Source organism: Elgaria multicarinata, chromosome 11 (genome assembly GCF_023053635.1).
Source record: "Elgaria multicarinata webbii isolate HBS135686 ecotype San Diego chromosome 11, rElgMul1.1.pri, whole genome shotgun sequence".
Lineage (NCBI taxonomy): Eukaryota > Metazoa > Chordata > Lepidosauria > Squamata > Anguidae > Elgaria > Elgaria multicarinata.
The window spans coordinates 13,428,722-13,449,113 of NC_086181.1; the positions used below are offsets into that span (position 1 = coordinate 13,428,722).

General features: G+C 45.8%; 1 protein-coding gene across 2 annotated transcripts in view; it reads left to right on the forward strand.

Moving 5' to 3' along the window:
• The window catches only part of IGF2BP1 (insulin like growth factor 2 mRNA binding protein 1), a 98,746-nt gene extending 78,575 nt beyond the window's left edge, over positions 1–20,171 (forward strand). Inside the window, exons 6-15 of one of the 2 annotated variants that reach the window (XM_063136453.1) lie at positions 2,391–2,672; positions 4,383–4,517; positions 7,467–7,589; positions 8,933–9,068; positions 11,339–11,461; positions 13,816–13,932; positions 14,583–14,657; positions 15,908–16,039; positions 17,304–17,417; positions 20,079–20,171. In XM_063136453.1, coding sequence (XP_062992523.1) covers positions 2,391–2,672; positions 4,383–4,517; positions 7,467–7,589; positions 8,933–9,068; positions 11,339–11,461; positions 13,816–13,932; positions 14,583–14,657; positions 15,908–16,039; positions 17,304–17,417; positions 20,079–20,171 — 1,330 coding nt within the window. The remainder of the gene's footprint in view (positions 1–2,390; positions 2,673–4,382; positions 4,518–7,466; positions 7,590–8,932; positions 9,069–11,338; positions 11,462–13,815; positions 13,933–14,582; positions 14,658–15,907; positions 16,040–17,303; positions 17,418–20,078) is intronic. The other variant, XM_063136454.1, reaches the window with a different exon arrangement.
• The last annotated feature ends 221 nt before the right edge of the window (positions 20,172–20,392 follow it).

Here is a 20,392-nt window from a genome sequence, read left to right on the forward strand (position 1 = left end):
GTTAGTCAATGTTGCTCAATGGCTTCTCAGAGAACTAAGTTGCTTCTCCTCTTCAAGCTGCAAACTGCAGCAGGCTAGAGGCTTGAAGTACCTGAAAAGGGGAGGAACAGAAGCTGCAATTCAAACAGACCAATCGCAGTTAGTCAATGTTGCTTGTTCTTTAATAGCACCCTCATTTAATCAAATGTCCTTATGCGCTTAGAGTGTTTAGTGTTATGAATACATTCTCTCGGTGTCGATGTCTCCATTGATACCGAGATTTTTTTTCTCGGTTCCGAGGCCACAATGTCGGTCTCCAGGAACTGAGGTAATAGGCGGGAACCCCCTTCTTTGCGCATGCGCACTCTCGGCATGGGAGAGGGGTTCCCGCCAAAAACGCCTCAGCTATAGAAGTTTTTCCCGAGCGAGACTCCGTGCAGGCACAGAGTCCACTGTTGTGTGACTGCACAGATGACCACTCAAAGAACTACGGTTACAGGTTAGCAACCTGCATCTACTATAGATAAGCAGGAAGGCATAGCAGGTGTAGGGACTTTTCAGTTGAGATAGTAAGAAGTTGTGGTCAGACTTGTGGTCAGAAGAGTTAGATAAACTGAGCAAGGACTGAAACACATTTGTAAACTTTCAGAACTTATGGCTTTGTGGTTGGAAGAAAAGGAGGGGAACTTAAACACGTCTGTTAACTTTCGAAACTTATGGCTTTGTGGTTGGAAGAAAGGGAGGGGAACTTAAACACATCTGTTAACTTTCGAAACTTATGACTTTGTGCTTAGATAATGGGGAGGGCATAATTAAGAGGGTTTGCTTATAGGAAATTAAGTCTTAATATGGGAGCAGGTAAACAGGAGTGGGTGGAATATCAAATGAAGGAGGTAAAGGGGTAAGCGGAGGAGGAGTTACTAGGCGTACTGGGATAGGCTGTAAACCCTGGAGTCTCTGAGCAATGGAGAAACAGGAGGGACCACTTCAGCTGGGCTTAGGGGATAAAATGGCTTTGCATTAACTGGTGGGTGTGCCTACCTTGCTTAGACACCCAGACTTGCAAGTTTGTATCAATAAAACAGAGTGTTAACTTTCACCATTTTGTCCAAGAATCTTCATTTCAAATCGCGTTTCTAACAGGTGGGTGTCATTGGGTGCCAGGACGCAGCACACCGTAGTGGTAGGACTCAATTTCACATTTAGATTTGAATTATCCAGCCAATGCTTTTAGTTAGAAGTAACATTAATTGGACACATGTCACATCATCACCGACACCAATATAATATAATTAGTCATCCAGTTAATCCTGCACAATCCAATTTAATTCAAGTTCATGAGGTTCAAATGACCTTAGCAATCTTAGGTTGAAGTGGAGATGATGATGATGATGATGATGATGAAGAAGAAGAAGAAGAAGAAGAAGAATACAGAAAAAAGAAACTGGAGTTCTTCATATTAAAAGGTTATTAAGGGTGCAATCCTAGCTGATTGATGCCTGAACAACACAAGCCTCGAAGATGGAGGTTTCTGATTATCCTGTGCCTGGCAGGAGGAGCAGTACAGGCTTTTTAGCCTCTCCATCATCTTTTGCAGTATTTTTTCCTAGACAGACCTCTGAGCCTGAAGAGCAGACTCATGCTGCTGGGGGCAGGGAAAGGCTGCCTGCCCATTGACATGACCTGGTCCCTCCTCCTCCTCCTTGAGGTCGGAGCATCAACCTCAGGAAAGGGAGGCACCCTGGAGCTTTCCACAGGGGCTGGGAGGGGGTGGCCTGGGGGCTGAAATCAGATTTCCGCCCTCCAAAGCTGTAGCTCTGTCTGTGGCCTTGGAGGGGGAAGTATTTTGCATCCTCCGTCATCTCAGACACTGTCTAGGAGCCATAGGATTGTGCTCTAAGTCATCACCATTCTTCCCTTAGTTGTAAATATCAATTTTTAATAAATTCTTGGCCTTCCCAACTCTGTATCCATCACCAGAGATGGTCAGAAAGTAGATTGGGCTCCACTGGTAGATCTCTAGCTGATTTGCAATAGATCACAAGGGTTACTCACTCCCACTGGTTTAACAACAGCAGCTACAAAAAGGCTTTCTCACGGCCTGTTCAGACAACAAGCTAAGGCATGATTAGGCCACAAGCCCTTTTGCAGCAAATGGTTAGTGAGTGTGTTGAAACCATGGTTATGTAGCCATCATGGTTAGGAAGGGTTCACACAACACACTAAGTCATGGTTCACACGACGACATGCTAGACCATAATGTTTAGCTCAAAATTATTAACCACCGTGGCTTAGCGTGTCGTCTGAACAAGGCCACCACCTTCTAAATGAGGCAGCTGAGACGATATGCGAGAAGTTATTTATGTGGGTCCCCCACCCCCAGCTGCTTACTCTCTCTGTTTCATCTCCAGAGCCATTATGAAACTTAACGGACACCAACTGGAAAACCACGCACTGAAGGTCTCCTACATCCCCGATGAACAAACTGTGCAGGGCGCGGAGAACGGGCGTCGAGGGGGATTTGGGACGCGGGGAGCCCCGAGGCAAGGTTCTCCCGTGGCTTCAGGGGCGCCGGTGAAGCAGCAGCCAGTCGACATCCCCCTCCGGCTTCTTGTTCCCACCCAGTACGTGGGAGCCATCATTGGCAAAGAAGGTGCCACCATCCGCAACATCACCAAGCAGACGCAGTCCAAGTAAGGCCATTTGCTTCCCATTTGCTTTTACCCCGCCACATTCATTCACTGCCAAGAACGGGTTAGGTGCTGTACAGGACTCAGGGGAAGCCCAGCCCAGAAGGTTTATGCTGCAGTGTCCAATCCAGTCCTCCAGGGTTCTCCGCATGGCCACCCCTCCCCTTTCCCCAGAATGCTGATTGTTTGGTATTTTCCCAGCTTTTGGGCACTCCCCCATCCCCATTCGGCAATGTTGAAATGTCTCTCCTAAGGCTCAGTTACTGGCAGAAAGAGCTTTATTGAAAATAAAGCTGGTGGTTTTGGCTCCACCCCCTTTTGCCTTTGGCCCCGCCCACCATTGGAATGGAATTCGGCACTCCGGCTGAAAGACACTCTGTACTTTTGGGTTACATCTTAAGATTGTCAGGCCAGAGGACAAAGGGGACGGAAGAGGGCTTCAGAGAATGAACTGTTCCCTCTCCTGGGTCCAGAGGGGCCAGTTCATGCTGCAAATTAACAGGTACCATCAAGGTGGGCAGAGTGGGAGATTTATTGCTTTGCCAATGTATATACCACATGTTCTGCCCTTCAAAAAATGATTACTGAAGCAGAGTAAATCAATAAAGACAGTAAAGTAAAGGCAGTAAAATATATTAAAAAAAAATGAGATGAAATCATAAGGGGAAAAAATAACATCTATAAGAAGCCAACTCGTTCAGAGATAGATTGGCAGGCTACTCCCCGCACACCTGGCTTTCTTGCAAAGTCACCGCTGGTTTTGCTGATGCAGCAAATTCCACAGCTGTGGCAGAGGACTGCAAAAATGGCCATGGTGGCCCCATGTGGCCCACCTCTGCATTGAACTCATGCTCTTGTCCCTTGCAGCTAGAAGGCCTAGAAGGGACATGGTTTGCAAGTCTTTCTAAAGTGGGCAAGACCAGAGGTAGAAGACACAGGGCTCATCTACACCAAGCAGGATATTGCACTATGAAAGCGGAATATAAAAGGCAGGAGCCACACCAAGCAGGATATAGTATTATGAAAGTGGTACATGGTATGTGTCAATGGGCCCCAACAGTTGTCAGTGCACTTCAATACCACTATAAAGCAGTAGTGTGGCTCCTGCCTTTTACATACCACTTTTATAGTGGAATATCCTGCTTGGTGTAGATGTGCCCATTGTCAGGGACTGTGAGATGATTTGTAGAGCCCAGAGAGCTTCGGCTATAGGGTGGTATATAAATGTAACTATTACTAATAACAGTCACATCAATCACCAGCATCACATCAAAAACTATACAGAAAACCTTCAGAAACTGGGCCTACCAAAATACATCCACACCAACATCCAGAAAACAGTCATAGTCAAAACATGCTCAATTGTCAGGAAATTCCTGAATCTGTAAAAGACAGCATGACTTGGCAAAGCCAAGGGAACCGCCCAGGGATCTTCGGCTATTGGGCGGTATAAAAATGCAATAAATAAATAAATAGCCCGTCATGTTCGTCTAGAAAAATCGCCATGAGTGAGAAACAGATAATAATAATAATAATAATAATAATAATAATAATAATAATAATAATAATAATAATAATAATTAATAACAGGCAGAAGCAAGCTTCTGGTGATATACTGTTGGGCTCCTGGCTCTTCAAGCCTATAACGTGACTCTTGTTTTCGACTTTTCATCATTCGGCTGGTTTCTCGCTCCCCCTTTCGAACCCAAACAGAATCGACGTGCACCGGAAAGAAAACGCCGGGGCAGCGGAGAAAGCAATAAGCATCCATTCCACCCCAGAGGGCTGCTCTGCTGCTTGCAAGATGATTTTGGAAATCATGCACAAGGAGGCGAAAGATACCAAGACGTAAGTAAGACCTGGCGATGGCTGGCGTGAATTGTTCAGTCAGCTTCGCGTAATGGTTGCATTGTGGTGTGTGCGTGGGGTGGGAAGGGGTAAAGCCCTCAGCTCTTGCAGAGCAGGCTTCCCCAATCTGATGGCTTCCAGATGTGTTGGACTACAACTCCCATAATTCCCAGCCAGCATGTGGTCCAATATGTCCTAGGGGTGCTGGGTGGGGAAGCCTGCTCTAGAGATTTTCAAGTTTTTTTTTGGTATTTTTAATTTTCTTTTTTGGTTTTTTTAATTCCCCCCTTCCAATTTTTTGGTATGAAATGCATACAACTTTCTAGCAATTATATATAGACTTCAACAAAAGCAGACCAAATATCCATATGTAAAGTATGCATTTGAAGGTGGCGTCTCTACGCCACCGTACAAATATTGAAAATGTTGTAAGTGTTGTCGTTCGAATCAGCTCCCTGTGGGTAGCCATGGGTACAAACGATAGAAACACTCCACTGGTGGTTTGAAAGAAAACTTTACTTAGCAACATTTAACTTATGTCCTACAAAGGGATGGCTTGGTTCAGCCATTGTAGTCAGCACACCATGCAGGTGGGTAAAACAGCAAGAAGGAAGGAAGGGGAAGGAAGGAGGGAGGAGACAGGAAGTAGCAAAACAAGCACTGCAGCAATCCCCTCCCACCTTGTAGGTGAACGTTAATCCTTTAGCTTCAGGTTCAGTGACCTGCAGCCCGAGTTCTGCTAACAGTAATGTCATCAATCCATTGCATTATAAGAGGTGAGTGTTTATCCTCCCAGTGTTGTAACATCAGTCTTTTAGCTGTCAAAAGAGCACAGAGAATTTGTTAATTTCCATGAAGCAAGTAAATACTTTAAAGGTGCGTGCACATCAGGGAATATTAAAGACTCTTCCAGTACAAATTTTCTGTGTAATAACCTCCCTCCCAGAGCCTCGTGTGGCACAGAGCGGTAAAGCAGCAGTTTCTGCAGCTGAAACTCTCCCCACGGCCTGAGTTCGATCCCAGCAGAAGCTGGTTTCAGGCAGCCGGCTCGGGTCGACTCAGCCTTCCATTCTCCTGAGGTCGGTAAAATGAGTACCCAGTTAGCTGGAGGAAAAGTAATAATGGCCGGGGAAGGCAACGGCAAACCATCCCGCTATAAGGCCTGCCAAGAAAATGTCAGTGAAAGCTGGCGTCCCTCCAAGAGTCAGTAGTGACTCAGTGCTTGCACAAGAGGTTCCTTTCCTTTCCCTAACCTCCCTCCCAAAAGAATCAACGACTGAACACTGCCAAAACACACGTCCAAAAGAAGCATTAACTGTATTGCACGACCAGCAATTACCCAAATTAGACAATCCCTTATTAAAGAGGTGGTGGAGTGTCCAGGAGACAAAAACCAAACATTTTTGCTGAGTAAGGTGAAACCTAAGATCCACAGACATGACAGGTAGACACCAAAGCAGTGATTCAGTGATTAGAAGTTTTGTACCTACAGCAGTTTCTCAAATTCCCCACTGTTAGGGACCCCTGGTCTACTATGACGGGCAGCCACCCTCCGGAGTCCCTTTCCAGCATTTCTACCTCAGATCCTTTGCTGTAGGAGGTGCAAGGGCTTGGAAGTGGGTTCTTCCCCGTGGTTGCGCTGCTTGTGTTCCAGCACTAAGCTTGGGTGCCTGCCATTTTTTTCTCTCACAAGCCAGCTTGGGCTTCATGGCCACTGTGAGAGAAGAGGGGCCTAGCTGATGCGGATGAACGTACCTGCTTCTGTATCCCATATGGCTGCGTTCATTCCGTACCCCACTCTCCCTAATTGACCAAACTTGGGATAAAACTCTGCAAATTGAGAACATTTACAGATCCTGGTTTAATAATATTTAACGTTTGTATAGTGCTTTCCAGTGTCCAAAGTGTTTCGCGTGCGTTATCTAGCTGCATTCGTTATGACTGGGTTAGGCAACATGTGGCCCTCCAGATGTTTTGACCTGCTCTTACTGTCGACGTAGCCAGTGGTGAGGGATCATGGGAATTGGAGGCCCCCAAAATACCTGGAGGGCCGCAAGTGGCCCACACTTGCCTGACAACAACCCTGAAAGAGAAGCCAGCAGGGTTATTCCCTGCATTGTATATGCCTGAGGGAGGGGGTGGGGGGCTTGACTAAGGCCAACTAGTGAGTTAGTGGCAGAGGTGAGATCCAACCCAGAAACTTATTTTATTTATTTTATTTATTATTGCATTTATATCCCGCCTTTTTTCCTGCAAGGAACCCGAGTCGGCGTACATAATCCTCCTCCTCTCCACTTTATCCTCACAACAACCCTGTGAGGTGGGTTGGGCTGAGAATCTGTGACTGGCCCAAAGTCACCCAGTGGGTTTCCATGGCTGAGTGGGGACTAGAACCTGGATCTCCTGACTCCCAGTCCAACACTCTAGCCACTACACCACACTGGCACTTCCTGAGTGGAAGCCCAGTTTCGTTTAAGATTGCCTAACAGTGCAGTCCTATGCATGTCTACTTAGAAGTACATCCCATTGTGCTTAATGGGCTTCCTCCCAAGGCACTTTTAAATGGCCTAGTTACAAAATTCGTTGCCAGCCTCTGTGTAGTAAAGCTGGTAGCCTAGGTGAGACCCTCACATCCTGTTGGATCATGTGATAACTGCTGATAACTTAGATTCTGACCTGACTCTGGCCTAAGCTCATTTGACAGCTGGAGGGGACCCTGATGTTTGGGCTTTGTTTTCCCTGTAAATAAGCTGAGGTATAAGAGGTGGCCTGAAAGAGTCCAGGAGCAGGGCAGGATGTGGCCGGCCATCTCATCACAACTGTTGCAAGTTTTAATGGTTAAGTGACCCGGAGGGTGGGAGAGGGGTATTTGGTCTGAAAGGCAACTGATAACTTTAGAAATAAATAAATAACCTCCCTCTTCATTCATTCCCTCTTCCCTTCCCTCAGTGCCGATGAAGTACCCCTGAAAATCTTGGCCCATAACAATTTTGTGGGACGACTGATTGGCAAAGAGGGCCGTAACCTGAAGAAGGTGGAGCAGGACACAGAAACAAAGATCACCATCTCCTCGTAAGACTTTTGGTTTCTCTCCCTTTCCTAAAAACAACAACGAAGAGTCTTCTGGCACCTTAAAGACTAACACATTTATTCTGGCCTAAGCTCTCCTGGACTATCGTTGGAGTCCAGGAAAGTTTATGCCGGAATAAATGTGTTAGACATTAAAGGTGCTGCTGGGCTAGGGTGACCATATGAAAAGGAGGACTGGGCTCCTCTATCTTTAACAGTTGCATAGAAAAGGGAATTTCAGCAGGTGTTATTTGTATATATGGGGAACCTGGTGAAATTTCCTCTTCATCACAACAGTTAAAGGTGCAGGAACTATAGGCAGGGCACCTGCAACTAGAGAGAACTGTTGTGATGAAAAGGAAATTTGACCAGGTTCCCCATATTTACAAATGACACCTGCAGAAATTCCCTTTTCTATGCAACTGTTAAAGATACAGGAGCCCTGTCCTCCTTTTCATATGGTCACCTTATGCTGGGCTCTTTGTTGTTTTTGCGGCAATAGACTAACATGGCTGCCCTCTGCCCTCTGAAACAAGACCTGGCACCAACAGCAAGTGAGAGCGTGCCACAGAGGCTTCCGCTACTACATGAGGGCCGTTTCTGAGGCTGTGGTCAAGGATGGCATTTGCCAGGTTCCTGGCAGCTAGCCTGTGAAAGGGAGAGGCTAGAACAGTGCTGAGGAATTTCTGAATATGTACAAGGCAAAAGGCTGGTACAGAATTTGTTCTGGTTCTGGAAGGATCTTTGCCTTTTGCTTTAAGAGATCATCAACTTTTGGAACATTCTCTCCCACCGACCCACCAGTGGAGGCTGGTGGCTCCGAAGTTAGTGGGGCTGTGAATCCGTTTTGGATTTCAGTCAGAACTCTAAAGGAGCTCTCCAAGGTGCTGAACCCAATCTCCAAAATAGGGTCAGCATCTTGGATAGCTCCTTTAGAGTTCAGTCTGATTCTGACTGAAACCCAGAGTGGATTCACAGCCCCACTGAAATCAGAGCCACCAGCCTCCACTGTGACCCATTCTCTTTTCTCTGAGACATTGGGTGAGGTTGCCATGGGTCGAAATTCTCTGATCGCTTGGTAGTAGGTGGGACTGCTGGCAATCTCTGCCTCTCTTCTATCTGTGATGCAATGTTGTGGTGGGCGACGGTGGTATGGGGCCGTGTGTGAAACGAACGTGGCAAGACTCACGAGCCACAGAGGCTTCCTGGGATGTGTTTGATCTTAGTGCGAAAAATGGGGCCGGTTGGGCGATGAGCTGGTTGCTGAGGGTTCGAAATGAGCTGCTTGCCAAGTTTGTTTGTTTGTGTTCCCGTCCCCCCCCCCCCCCCATTGCTCTGCCCCACAGCCTGCAGGACCTGACGCTGTACAATCCTGAAAGGACCATCACTGTGAAAGGTTCCATTGAGAACTGCTGTAGAGCAGAGCAGGAGATCATGAAGAAAGTGAGGGAGGCCTATGAGAATGACGTGGCGGCCATGAGCGTGAGTGTGTTTGAGACATATCTCTTCTTTCCCTTGGGATTCAGATGCTCTGGTGACATCCCGCATGCAGCAAGGGGTACAGGCTGTCTGCCCGTGATCCATACCTTTCCATCAGAAACAGCTGACTTGTTCTGGTAGGACAACCTTCCGCAGCCTCTTGCCCTCCAGATGCCTGGACATCAACTCCCGTCAGCCCTGGCCTACATGGCCAATGGTCAATGACGCTGGGAGTTATCTGGAAGGCATCAGGGTGGGGGAAGGCTGTAATTGGGCATCTTTCCAAAGCCATTACCTATCGTTAGCATTTATATACGTAGATCTGTTGAATAAAGATCGTAGTACAACAACTGATATTAAGTACTGATGGGCAGATGGGATGGTGAAAAATTCTTCCGGACTAGAAACATTTGTGGACTAAATTGGAAGGCTGTACTCTGTTAATTGGCTAAAAGGAAGGCTGCAAAAGGTCTGGAGAGGGGAAGAGCTTTTAAGGAGGAATATATGCCTTTGTCAATTTGAAGCAAACTAGAGAAGGCTGGTTACAAATTGCTGTACCAGCCTATTATTGTCATCATCGTCGTCATCATCATCACTATTACTACTACTACTACTACTATTTAGGGATGTCAGAAAAATCTGAAATGGAATTGAATGAGTTTCAGATTTCTATGAATCCGAACCACAAATTCCACAGCGGACCGGCTATTCCAGAGTCTCAAAAGACTCTGTTGACTTGCAGACCGTTTTTTTAAACTTTCCAGAATTTCACGCAAATTTAGTTGTAGACGATTATGTAAAAAAAATTAAAAATACAGCTGAAAATGTGCATTTCCTATATAGGCTAAAGCACAAAAATGTGCATTTGGGGGGGGATTTGCATATTTCCGCAAGGGTGAATTTTTGCGCAAATTTGGGAAATTGGAAAAAATCCGACTTTGTCAATGACTGGACAACGGAATGAAAGACACCTGGCAATCTGTGAAAGGCAGATGGAGTTGTAATAGCAACAGCAGAGGCAGCAGCAATATTTTACTATTCACCTAGAACTTTTTGAATGTTCAAGCTTCAGGAACCTTTAGAATGATCCTGTAAGGGCATTCGATGCTGGACTGAGGCCAAGAAATACTCAGTGGCTCGGCAGTCAGAAGCACCCCTGTTGGTTTGGAAACTCCCCCTTCTCCCTTTTTATCTGGGTTCTCTCCTCCACTTTCCTCATTGCCCAGGCATATGGTGGCACATCTTAATCACCCACATGTTTAGTTTTTTCATGCTTTATGTGTGTGTGTTCCGTGTTTTAGGATTTTAAATTTTGTATACTCATTTTAATCTTAATTTTAGAATTTCTGTAAACCGCCCAGAGAGCCCTGGCTATGGGAGCGGTATATAAGCGCAATAAATAAATAAATAAATAAATAAATAACCATAGTCTGTATAAACATCGGAATTGTCTAACTATGGTCAGTGCCTTGTCTTCAAACCACAGTTTGCAGATCACCATTTGAAGGTGTGCACTAACCATAGTTTGCTGGTTTCAGATGTCATGGCAAACTGCGGTTAGCAAAAACCAGGAAGTGGAGGTGGCAACCTGTGTGTGTGAGGAGAGGAAGGAGGAGGTCTATGAGCCTTCAGGGATGCTCCTGATTACCAAACCAGGGTTAGACATTAGGTGTGAATTGAGCCGTACGTGGCTGCTGGTGAGTTTGCAGGAACGACTGGGCATTTACCCGTTCGCAGCTCACACTTTATAGCTTGCACTTTAATGTCCGTAGTGGGATGTGTGTGTGGGTCACTGCTATGGGTTGTCGTTTTTTGTTTAACGGGTGCAGCGGAAGGATGCACTTCCCAGTTGCATCAGGGGAAATGGCAGGCTCTGTCTATCAGTGTGCTAAATTGAACTTTAATGCCATGCACCCATAGGGATCTTGCCCGTGCTCAAACTTGTAACTGGGCACTCTGTCTCTATGGGTGCAGTCATACGTACAGAGCCTTGCGTTTTTGTTTCTCTGAAGCAGGCAGATAGATTGACTGTAACCAGTTAGTGCAACCTTCCCCAACCAGGTGCCCTCCAGATGCGTTGGATTACAACTCCCAGCTGATTGGGGGATTCTGGGTGTTGTAGTCCAACACATCTGGAGGGCACCAGGTTGGGAGAAGCTGAATTAGAGGAATTAAGGCTACCTCTGCACTGTTTCAATGTTGACAGTAAAGTCTCAGCAAAAAATGTAAGATAAGCCCTTTATCTCCACTGTCTCTTTCTCTTTTTATTTCAGCTACAGTCGCACCTGATACCTGGCCTCAACCTAGCTGCTGTTGGCCTCTTTCCCGCCTCTTCCAATGCTGTGCCGCCACCTCCTAGCAGTGTCTCTGGGGCAGCCCCATACAGTTCTTTTTTGGTAGGCTTGACCTCTGCTTCTATATCAGGAATGAGCTATCTGGGGCCAGGGGCGTAGATTCCTCAATTTTCAGGGGGGGGGGGGCATGGGCCTAAACTTGGAAAAGGGGGGCTGGGCTTATTTGTTTACATTTATGTATATATTTCTTTTTCTGGAAACCACCCTTCATCAGCAGTGGATCCCAGAGTGTTTCAAGCCACATCTTAAAATAATAAGTACACTTTAATTATAATATTATGATAGTTTACACACTACAGCACTATCCATAGTCGTATACAATATACCAGTGTCCTTCAAACTTCCCCCACGCCATGATCCCATGTAATAAATATCACATACCCTCAAGACCCCCTCCCTGTGCTTCGTCTGAAAATGTCTGACATGTAATATGCTTTTGACTCATTAGTCAAGATGTACTGTATTAATTTAAAGAGATTCTTTATAATTAAGTAAGTCCCAGTGAACTCTCTGGAAATTACTTCTAAGTAAACATGCATAAGTTTAGGTAGCTAAAAGTGTTTAAATAGTAGCTGGATTATTGTTATTTATATAGCACCATCAATGCACGTAGTGCTGTACATAGTCAAACAATAAATTATATATATTGTCTACACAATTTCAGACACACGCGCACACACACACAACACACACACACACACACACACACACACACACACACTGTAATTCCTAAATGGGCAACCTTTTGTCCAGGGGGAGGGTAAGAGGGGGTAGGAGGAAATGAATCTGGGGAAGGCTGACCCTCACACAAAAGGAGAGTGGCTTTTGTCTTGCAAAGAGATCTGCTGGGCAGCTGAAGTGGAAGCAGGGTGTGCATGGAGGCCATTTAGACTGACCCCAAACACATAACAATACAGACAACTGGAGACTGACTGAAGAATCTGCCAGCCAGGCTGTGAGCTTACTGATGTTATCTGGTTGGGGCATTGCCCCCTCTGGGAAATCCTGGTGGGGGGTTGAGCCCTGCCCCCTGTAGTTTACACCCCTGCTTGGGACCACTAAACCACCCTGAAAAAGGACACATCTGATCATGATAATAGACATGCCAGTGTTCCAGAACCTCTCATGGTGTCCTACAGTTTTCCAGCTGGAATTTGAGCTGCTGCTTTGGGTTTATAAGCTCACATAAGCACAATCCTATACATGTTTACTCAGAAGTAAGTCCCATTGAGTTCAGTGGGGCTTACTCCCAAGAAACGGGAGTATAGGATTGCAGCTTTAAAGCAGGGTTGAGGAGCCTTTTTCCTTTTGAGGGCTGCCTTCCCTTGGTCAGAATGAGTTGGGGTCCATATTAATATCATAAGAAGAGCCCTGCTGGAGCAGACCAAGGGTCCATCTAGTCCAGAATTCTGTCCACACAGTGGCCAACCAGCTGTTGACCAGGAACCCGCAAGCAGGACATGAGTGCAACAGCACCCTCCCACCTACGTTTCCCAGCAACTGGTCACCTGTACATGAGCGAATTGATAGCAAAACTGATCTGAAGGCCGATGATTGGCCTCTTTAAGATCCCAGCCCACTGTTCCCCAGGCACTCACACAGTCCATTTGCCAATTCGGCACTTCCCTGCTCACAGGGACCTCCTGTCCTTGGGTCCCGGGAAAGGGTTTTCCTCAGCCAAGCCTTTTCTCCTTTGCACCTATTTCAGAATAAGCATGCCCTGTTTACAAAGCAGTGAAACGTCCTCAGCCCGTCTCAAGGTATTACTGTATTGTTTCACAAAAGAAGAGACTAAGGAGAAATAGTCCAAAGAGCTTGCAGACTTGGGGCTCATCTACACCAAGCAGGATATTCCACTATGAATGCAGTATGAAAGCGGTATATCAAAGGCAGGAGCCACACTACTGCTTTAGAGTGGTATTGAAGTGCACTGACAACTGTTGGGGCTCATTGACACAGACCTTATACTGCTTTCATAGTGCTATATCTTGCTTAGTGTGGCTCCTGCCTTTTATACACTGCTTTCATAGTGGAATATCCTGCTTGGTGTAGATTTTCTTGTCCCACGCCCTCTTTTTTTTGGTCCTCTTCTTGAGATCTCTGCCTCCGAGTTTCCATCCTTCCTAACCAATCCCATTCTTCTCCAGTACCGCAGTCTTCCTGCCGTTAGCATCTCCTAGCCCCTCCTTTTCCTAGAACTTGACCAGGTTCCAGCCAAAACCACATTCTATTTCTTTCACAAATCCTGCACTAAACATTCTGTGACATCATCTCAGCTCGGCCAATGGTGAGTGGTTGTGGCAAGACGAGAGTTTTTTAGCCCAAGGATATGTGAAACTGGGACATCTAGTATGAGCAGTAACTTATTGGTGGTCACAAAAACTTTCTCTCGGCAGCCTCCTGAGCAAGAGACGGTGCACGTCTTCATCCCCGCCCAGGCCGTGGGTGCGATCATTGGCAAGAAAGGGCAGCATATCAAACAGCTCTCCAGATTCGCAAGTGCCTCTATCAAGGTGCCTGCTCCTTTCTGTTCCTTCGATGCTTTAATCCCTGTTCTTGATGGGTGGCTGGAAAGCTTGGGGTAAGACAGCTGCTGACATGTTGGTCCTTGGTGATGAGGCAGAAACGCCCTAGGTGAAACAGTGGCTTTTTCGTTGCACCAGCTTCTGCAGGTGAGAGAGCCGATGTGATGAGAACCAGTGTGGTGTAGTGGCTCAGGTGTTGGACTGGGAGTCGGGAGATCTGGGTTCGAGTCCCCACTCGCCCAGGGAAACCCACTGGGTGACTTTGGGCCAGTCACAGACTCTCAGCTCAACCTACCTCACAGGGTTGTTGTTGTGAGGATAAAATGGAGAGGAGGAGGCCTTGGGTTCCTTAGAGGAAAAAAGGTGGGATATAAATGTAATGAATAAATTAAATAAATAAAGTGTTGGAGAGCCATCCACAAGAAAGTTCTCCCCATCAGTTCAGTGGAGAACATCCCCAGTGGATGATGCCCTTTGACTTGAATTCAGGTATTGGTGCAATTGGTTCCATGGCCTTAGGCAAGTCACTTGGGAGGAAGGGCTGGAATGCAGAATGAACCCTTCGCACAGGTTTTGCTGGCTGGCCGGAATGGCTGAGGAAGCAGGTCGTCTTACCTTCTCCCCCTTGTGTCCTCCAGATCGCTCCTCCAGAGACGCCGGATTCCAAAGTGCGAATGGTGATAATCACTGGACCACCAGAAGCCCAGTTCAAGGTTTCTTTCCTTCTGTTTTGGCATGCGTGTTTTTCTCCGGGGGTTTTTCTTTTTCAGGAGTGTGATTACAGGGGGGCTTGCACACGATGACAGGAACTGCCTTTATTTCTTCGATGTAGCTTTTGAGCCTCAGACTTTTACTATGTACAGTACCATGTACAGCACTGCCGCCTGCCACTGCCAAGAAAGCTTGGTAGGAACTATCCAGGGTACCTGGGGTAGTTCCTTTAGAGTTCTGACTGGTTCTGACTGAAACCTGGAGTAGATTCACTGCCCCACTGACATCAGAGCACCAGCCTGCACTGTTTAATTTCAGCACATGCGCACTAGGAAAACACATAGAGGAGACCCATGACTGACGTAGCTCCTTCCGGCATGCTGTATATGTATGTTAGGGGTGGGTACACACCACAATGTATGTATGTGTATATATATAAGCAAACTTGTTTTCTGAGTATGCATCCTTGTATAGCCAAAACAGGACCATCCACCTAGAAGAGGGAGGTTTCACTAGGCTTCAGGGAAACCCAAAGCTTGTAATAGTACAAAGAAATAATAAAATCAATGCCACCGCTAATTGAGGGGGTGGGGTTGAGAACCAAAAGCAGACTGATGAAGATTCTTTGGTGGGGATTGCAAAAGTGGAAGGGGAATGGAGTCTCCTGAAAGAGGGCATAGCTGGCTGGCTGGAATCCTGAACAGAAACGCTCAGCACTGTAATAATTTGTTGCCGGTCTAACCTGTATACATCTGGCTTCCATGGCCCTTATTTAGGCTGGCTGCACCTTTAAACATATCTAGTTGGCACACATATTTTAATTTTGGTAATATTTTGCTTCCGCTTATTATTTTTATGATTATTATTTAAGCATCACTGTCATCATTATTTATTTATTTATTTATTATTTATTAAAACATTTGCATCCCACCCTAAATCACATGGATCTCAGGGTGGCGTACAGGTAAAGTTACGATGTCACAATCCATGTGCGTGGTGCTTTACAGGGTGACATAAATAAGCAAAGTAGAGAAAGCCCCGCCTTGAAGAACTTGCGATTGAAATCTCAGCAGTAAGGCAGACAAGAATGGAAAAGATGGGCTTATCTTAAAATGCATTCCTGGTTTCAAATTATAACCATGCCTTCATTTTTGAGACGAGGCAAGGGCTAAGAAATGTCCCAACTTGGTATATAAACTAACTTGTTGTTTAATAGCTCCACCGTCTCTTTTATTTTCTCCCCACCTTTCAGGCTCAAGGGCGAATTTATGGAAAGCTTAAAGAGGAGAACTTTTTTGGGCCCAAAGAAGAAGTGAAGCTAGAGACACACATCCGAGTCCCTGCCTCGGCTGCGGGGAGAGTCATTGGCAAAGGAGGCAAAACTGTGAGTGCTGGGTTTGGGCCACCAAAGACCACCTTGGAAACAAATCCCTGGGGCTGTTGGAATTGCCATGACCCAAGATGGGGCATTAGATGATGTGGCCTTCATCTGACTTAATGAGGAGGCTGTGTTTTATTATTATTCATTTAAAGTGGGGTGGGGTGGGGTGGGGTGAGACCTCTTTTAGCCCAAGGGTCGAACTCAGTTCTTGGGTGTGTGTGTGTTTCGTATTCCAGTGGTGAGTGACACCAAAGGGACAGGGACAAAATTACTGAAACTGCCAGCATAGTATAACTTGAAGCAGTTACTGCCAGTAACTAAGCCTTAGGAGAGACATTTCAATGATTGGTAGTTGGATGAAAGGGGTGGGACTAGGTGAAGGGGGCGTGGCCATTTGGGAATCCTGGAAGGCTGGATTGGGACCCCAGATGAGCTGGATTTTGCCCATGAGCTTTGCAGTTCAACACCCCTGTTTTAAAGACCACAAATATACTCGCTGCACATTTCCCAAACTTCTGATAATTGAAGCAGCAATATTATTTTTAAGTTAAATTCGGTGTGTGTGGGGACACACTTTGCACTTACACCTGTAGAATGTTTAGGGGAGGTTCAAACATAACAACAAACCATAGTTTGCAAAGCTAAACCACGGCTTCTCATAATGTAAATACATACATAAACAATGATATCCGACTGAACCAAAATTGTCTGACAAACCGTGGTTTGTGAGTGGCTAGCAAAGCAGGATCCTGAAATCAGAGCTGGTTTTCCAGCCGCGGTTTGGGCACATTGTGGGTTAGTTAGTGTTACATCTGAACAACAAGCCAGTGTTATGGACGTTGCTCTGCCCCCACAAGCTACTGTTTGGGGGCTCTACCATCACAGGCTACAGCATTTGGAGAATTTTGAGAGGAGGCATGGGACGAGGAGAACCTCATAAACCATAGTCTGTCCGAACACTACTCATGCTTTGGAAACTTCATTATAGTTAGCATAAACCATGGGTACATCTGAACCAGCCCTTGCTTAGAATAAATAAGAGTACAGATTCTACTTGGGAGGGTACAGCATGGTTTGAGTTGCAGAAGACAGAAGCAGAAAAACAGGAATACTTGGGGCACAATCAAGCTGGAAGCTCTCCTGCAAGTGTGCCCCATTGAAATGGAGTGTGCGGCATGTGGCGGAGGAGAACACCCTGCTCCGTTATGGTTACCAGCTTTTCTAAAAAGTTATGTACATGTAAATGTTGCTGTTTTTCCACTTGCAGGTCAATGAGCTGCAAAACCTGACGGCAGCCGAAGTAGTTGTCCCGCGGGACCAGACCCCTGATGAGAATGAGCAAGTCATTGTCAAAATCATCGGGCATTTCTATGCCAGCCAGGTAGAGGTCAAGATAGATCACGGTTGCTTGCTACATTAGCTTTAGTGGAAATGGATAGGGGAGAACCGTATTAGGGAGCAATCTTAGGCACTTTTAGACAGAAAAAAGACCTACAACTCCCAGAAAGCCCCAGCCAACATGGCTGGCTGGGGCATGCTAAGAGTTGTAGGACTTTTTTCTGTCTAAAGATGCATAGGATCGTGCATCTTTAAAAATCATGAGTATTAAGACTGTGGCCTGGTTCGGATATAACGTAAACCATGGTTTGGCTTAGGGGTAGGAACCTTGCACCTGTGGGCACCAGTGCACCCCGGGACACCTTTCTTGGCATTCGCCAAGGTGCTCTACCCTTCCCACTTAAATTAAAAAAACAAATATATATTTTCTTACCTGTAGGTGGGATTGGTGTGAAATGGGTTTCTGTTGGTGCTGAAAACGATGGGTTCAAAGGAGTTGTTTAGTGTGTTGGAGCTCAGACCCCACCTTTGCCTTGTACTCAGAATTTTAGACAGGTTACTTTTCCTTTGCCACCCCTCCCTTGACAGCCATTTTGTGGTGGTGCCCAGGACAGTTTCTCAAATTGTCAAATGTGCCCACAGCCCCCGAAAGGTAGCATACCCCTGATTTAGCACTATGTGAATGAGCCTGCGTAAGCCTTGGTATCAAGTGCTCCCCTCTGTTACTCCAGCTTCAGCTCCAGTGGAGATAATTGGAAGCACTTGCTTCCAGGTTTAAACCACAGTTTATTGTTACATCTGACTAGGACAACCTAGTTAGTTGAATCTATGGTTTATTGACAGAAGCCAAGATCAAACTATAGTTTCTGAACTTGGCTTATTCCAATAAACTAACTGGAGCTCCCATTTTGGATGTAACAACAAACAACTCTAGACCAGGAAACGTAATTAAAACTTCCGATCTCCTTCTCTGACACGTTCCAGAGAAGGAGAGTGGAGCACTTGAGTCTGCCACTCCCAGATTGTGGAATGGCCTGCTGGGAGAGATTTGTCAGCTTAACAGTCTTCCGGAATTTAAGAAAGCCATAAAGACTGATCTCTTCTGGCAGGCCTACCCAGTTGAATTTTAAGATGCCTTTTAATAATGTGCTGCTTTTAATAATGTATTAGTTTAAAATGTTTTAATCAATTTTATGTATTTTATGGTGTTTGCATTTGTGTTGTACTCTGCCTCGATCCAGAGGGAGAGGTGGGTAACAAATAAATATATTATTATTATATTATTATTAAGGCTGAAGGAGGCTCATTTCTGCAGCACTAAACGATGGTTTTGTGTTATGTCTGAACCAGGCCTGTATGTAATTTATGCTGTCAGTATAGCATCTATAGCTGAGCAGAAACTAGGATCAGAGTGCTGGGGATGGTTATAGTCCCTAGTGTTACGTTAAGTATGCACATGTATTTCATCTGCATAATTTATTCTGATTACAGAATTTTATTTAAGAGACCTCAGAATACATACACAGAACTAGAGATATCATGAAGCATAAGAGGCAGGCATGGAAAGTTGTTTTGGGACTTTCATGCTGCGGGGTGGCGGGATACTGGGGGCCACATCCTGCTGTGGGTGGGGCCCCAAGCACCCTCCCTCTCCCTGTGATGCACACATGTTCCATTTATATGCATATATACACACACATGCCCATATTCATACACAAACACATATTTATTTATTTATTTATTTATTTAAAACATTTATATCCCACCCTATATCAATAAGATTTCAGGGCCACAAAAGGCTGGGTGGTTGTGTCATTCGGTCCCCCACTTCAAAAGTGCATCCCGTCGCATACCAGAGCTCGTCACATAGCTTGCTGCGGATCAACCGGTGGACTGAGAGCAAACAAAATAGTAGAGAGCAGAGGAAGAGCTCTGTATAGTTTAGGCAAAGGAGAAAGGTGTCTGCCTGAAGTTTGAGGACATGGAGGCAAACCCTAAGATTTCAGCCAAGTTTTACCGTGGTATTGGAAAGCTATTGCAGATACACAGCTTACCTGTGTGATGATGAACCACTGGAGGAACTGGGCCACCTTTGCCCTTTGTATGAGTTTAGGAAGGGGGGGGGATTAGTTTCAGTCCTCTCTCCTTCCTCAGATCTCATGCTGATCAGTTGATTGACCAAAACGAAACAGCTTGAATGATCTTTGTAATTAGGAGGGCAAAGAAGTGAGATGGCACTTTTTGCTCTAACATCACCAAGTGGACAACTTGTGGCCCGCCTGATGTTTCGGCCTACAAGTCCTATCCGCCCAGTGGTGAGGGATGATGGGACTTGTGGCCCTCCAGATGTTTTGGCCTACAAGTTGCCCGTCTCTGCTTGAACAGCTGCCCAAATTTGAACTGATTTTGTGAAGCTAATATGGTTGCCTGTGCTACGGATTGCTAGGAAGGTACTTAATCTACAGACACTTATGGCTATTCACCGGTTTTTACTGCTTATTTTTCTACTTATATGTGAGCTATGGCTTTTGGGTAGACACTAAATATTATTTATCTGTTCGCACACTGCTGAGGAGAGCCCCAAACTTCCAGGATCACCCTTGGGGAGAGGGATATTCAATTACCATATCAGATCAGTGCTTTTGACCAGGTCAGTGCCTAAATCTATTCATCCTTCTCTCCACACTCATGTCTTCCTTGACAGATGGCGCAACGCAAAATACGTGATATCCTCGCTCAGGTGAAACAACAGCATCAGAAGGGACAGAACAGTCAGACGCAGGCGCGAAGGAAATAGGAAGGTGCTTCACCCCGGGCGCATGAGAGAAAAAGAGAGAGAGAGAGAGAGAGAAAGACATGGACGAACGGACAACCTTGACAATGGATGAAACAAAGCCAAGCAGAAAGAGTGATGAGCTGATACATTACCCTAAGAGTGGCTGGGAATCAGTTTACCATAGGCGGGTATTAGTAACTTTCTTGTAGACGGGTGACTTAATGTCTCATGAGCCAAAGGCA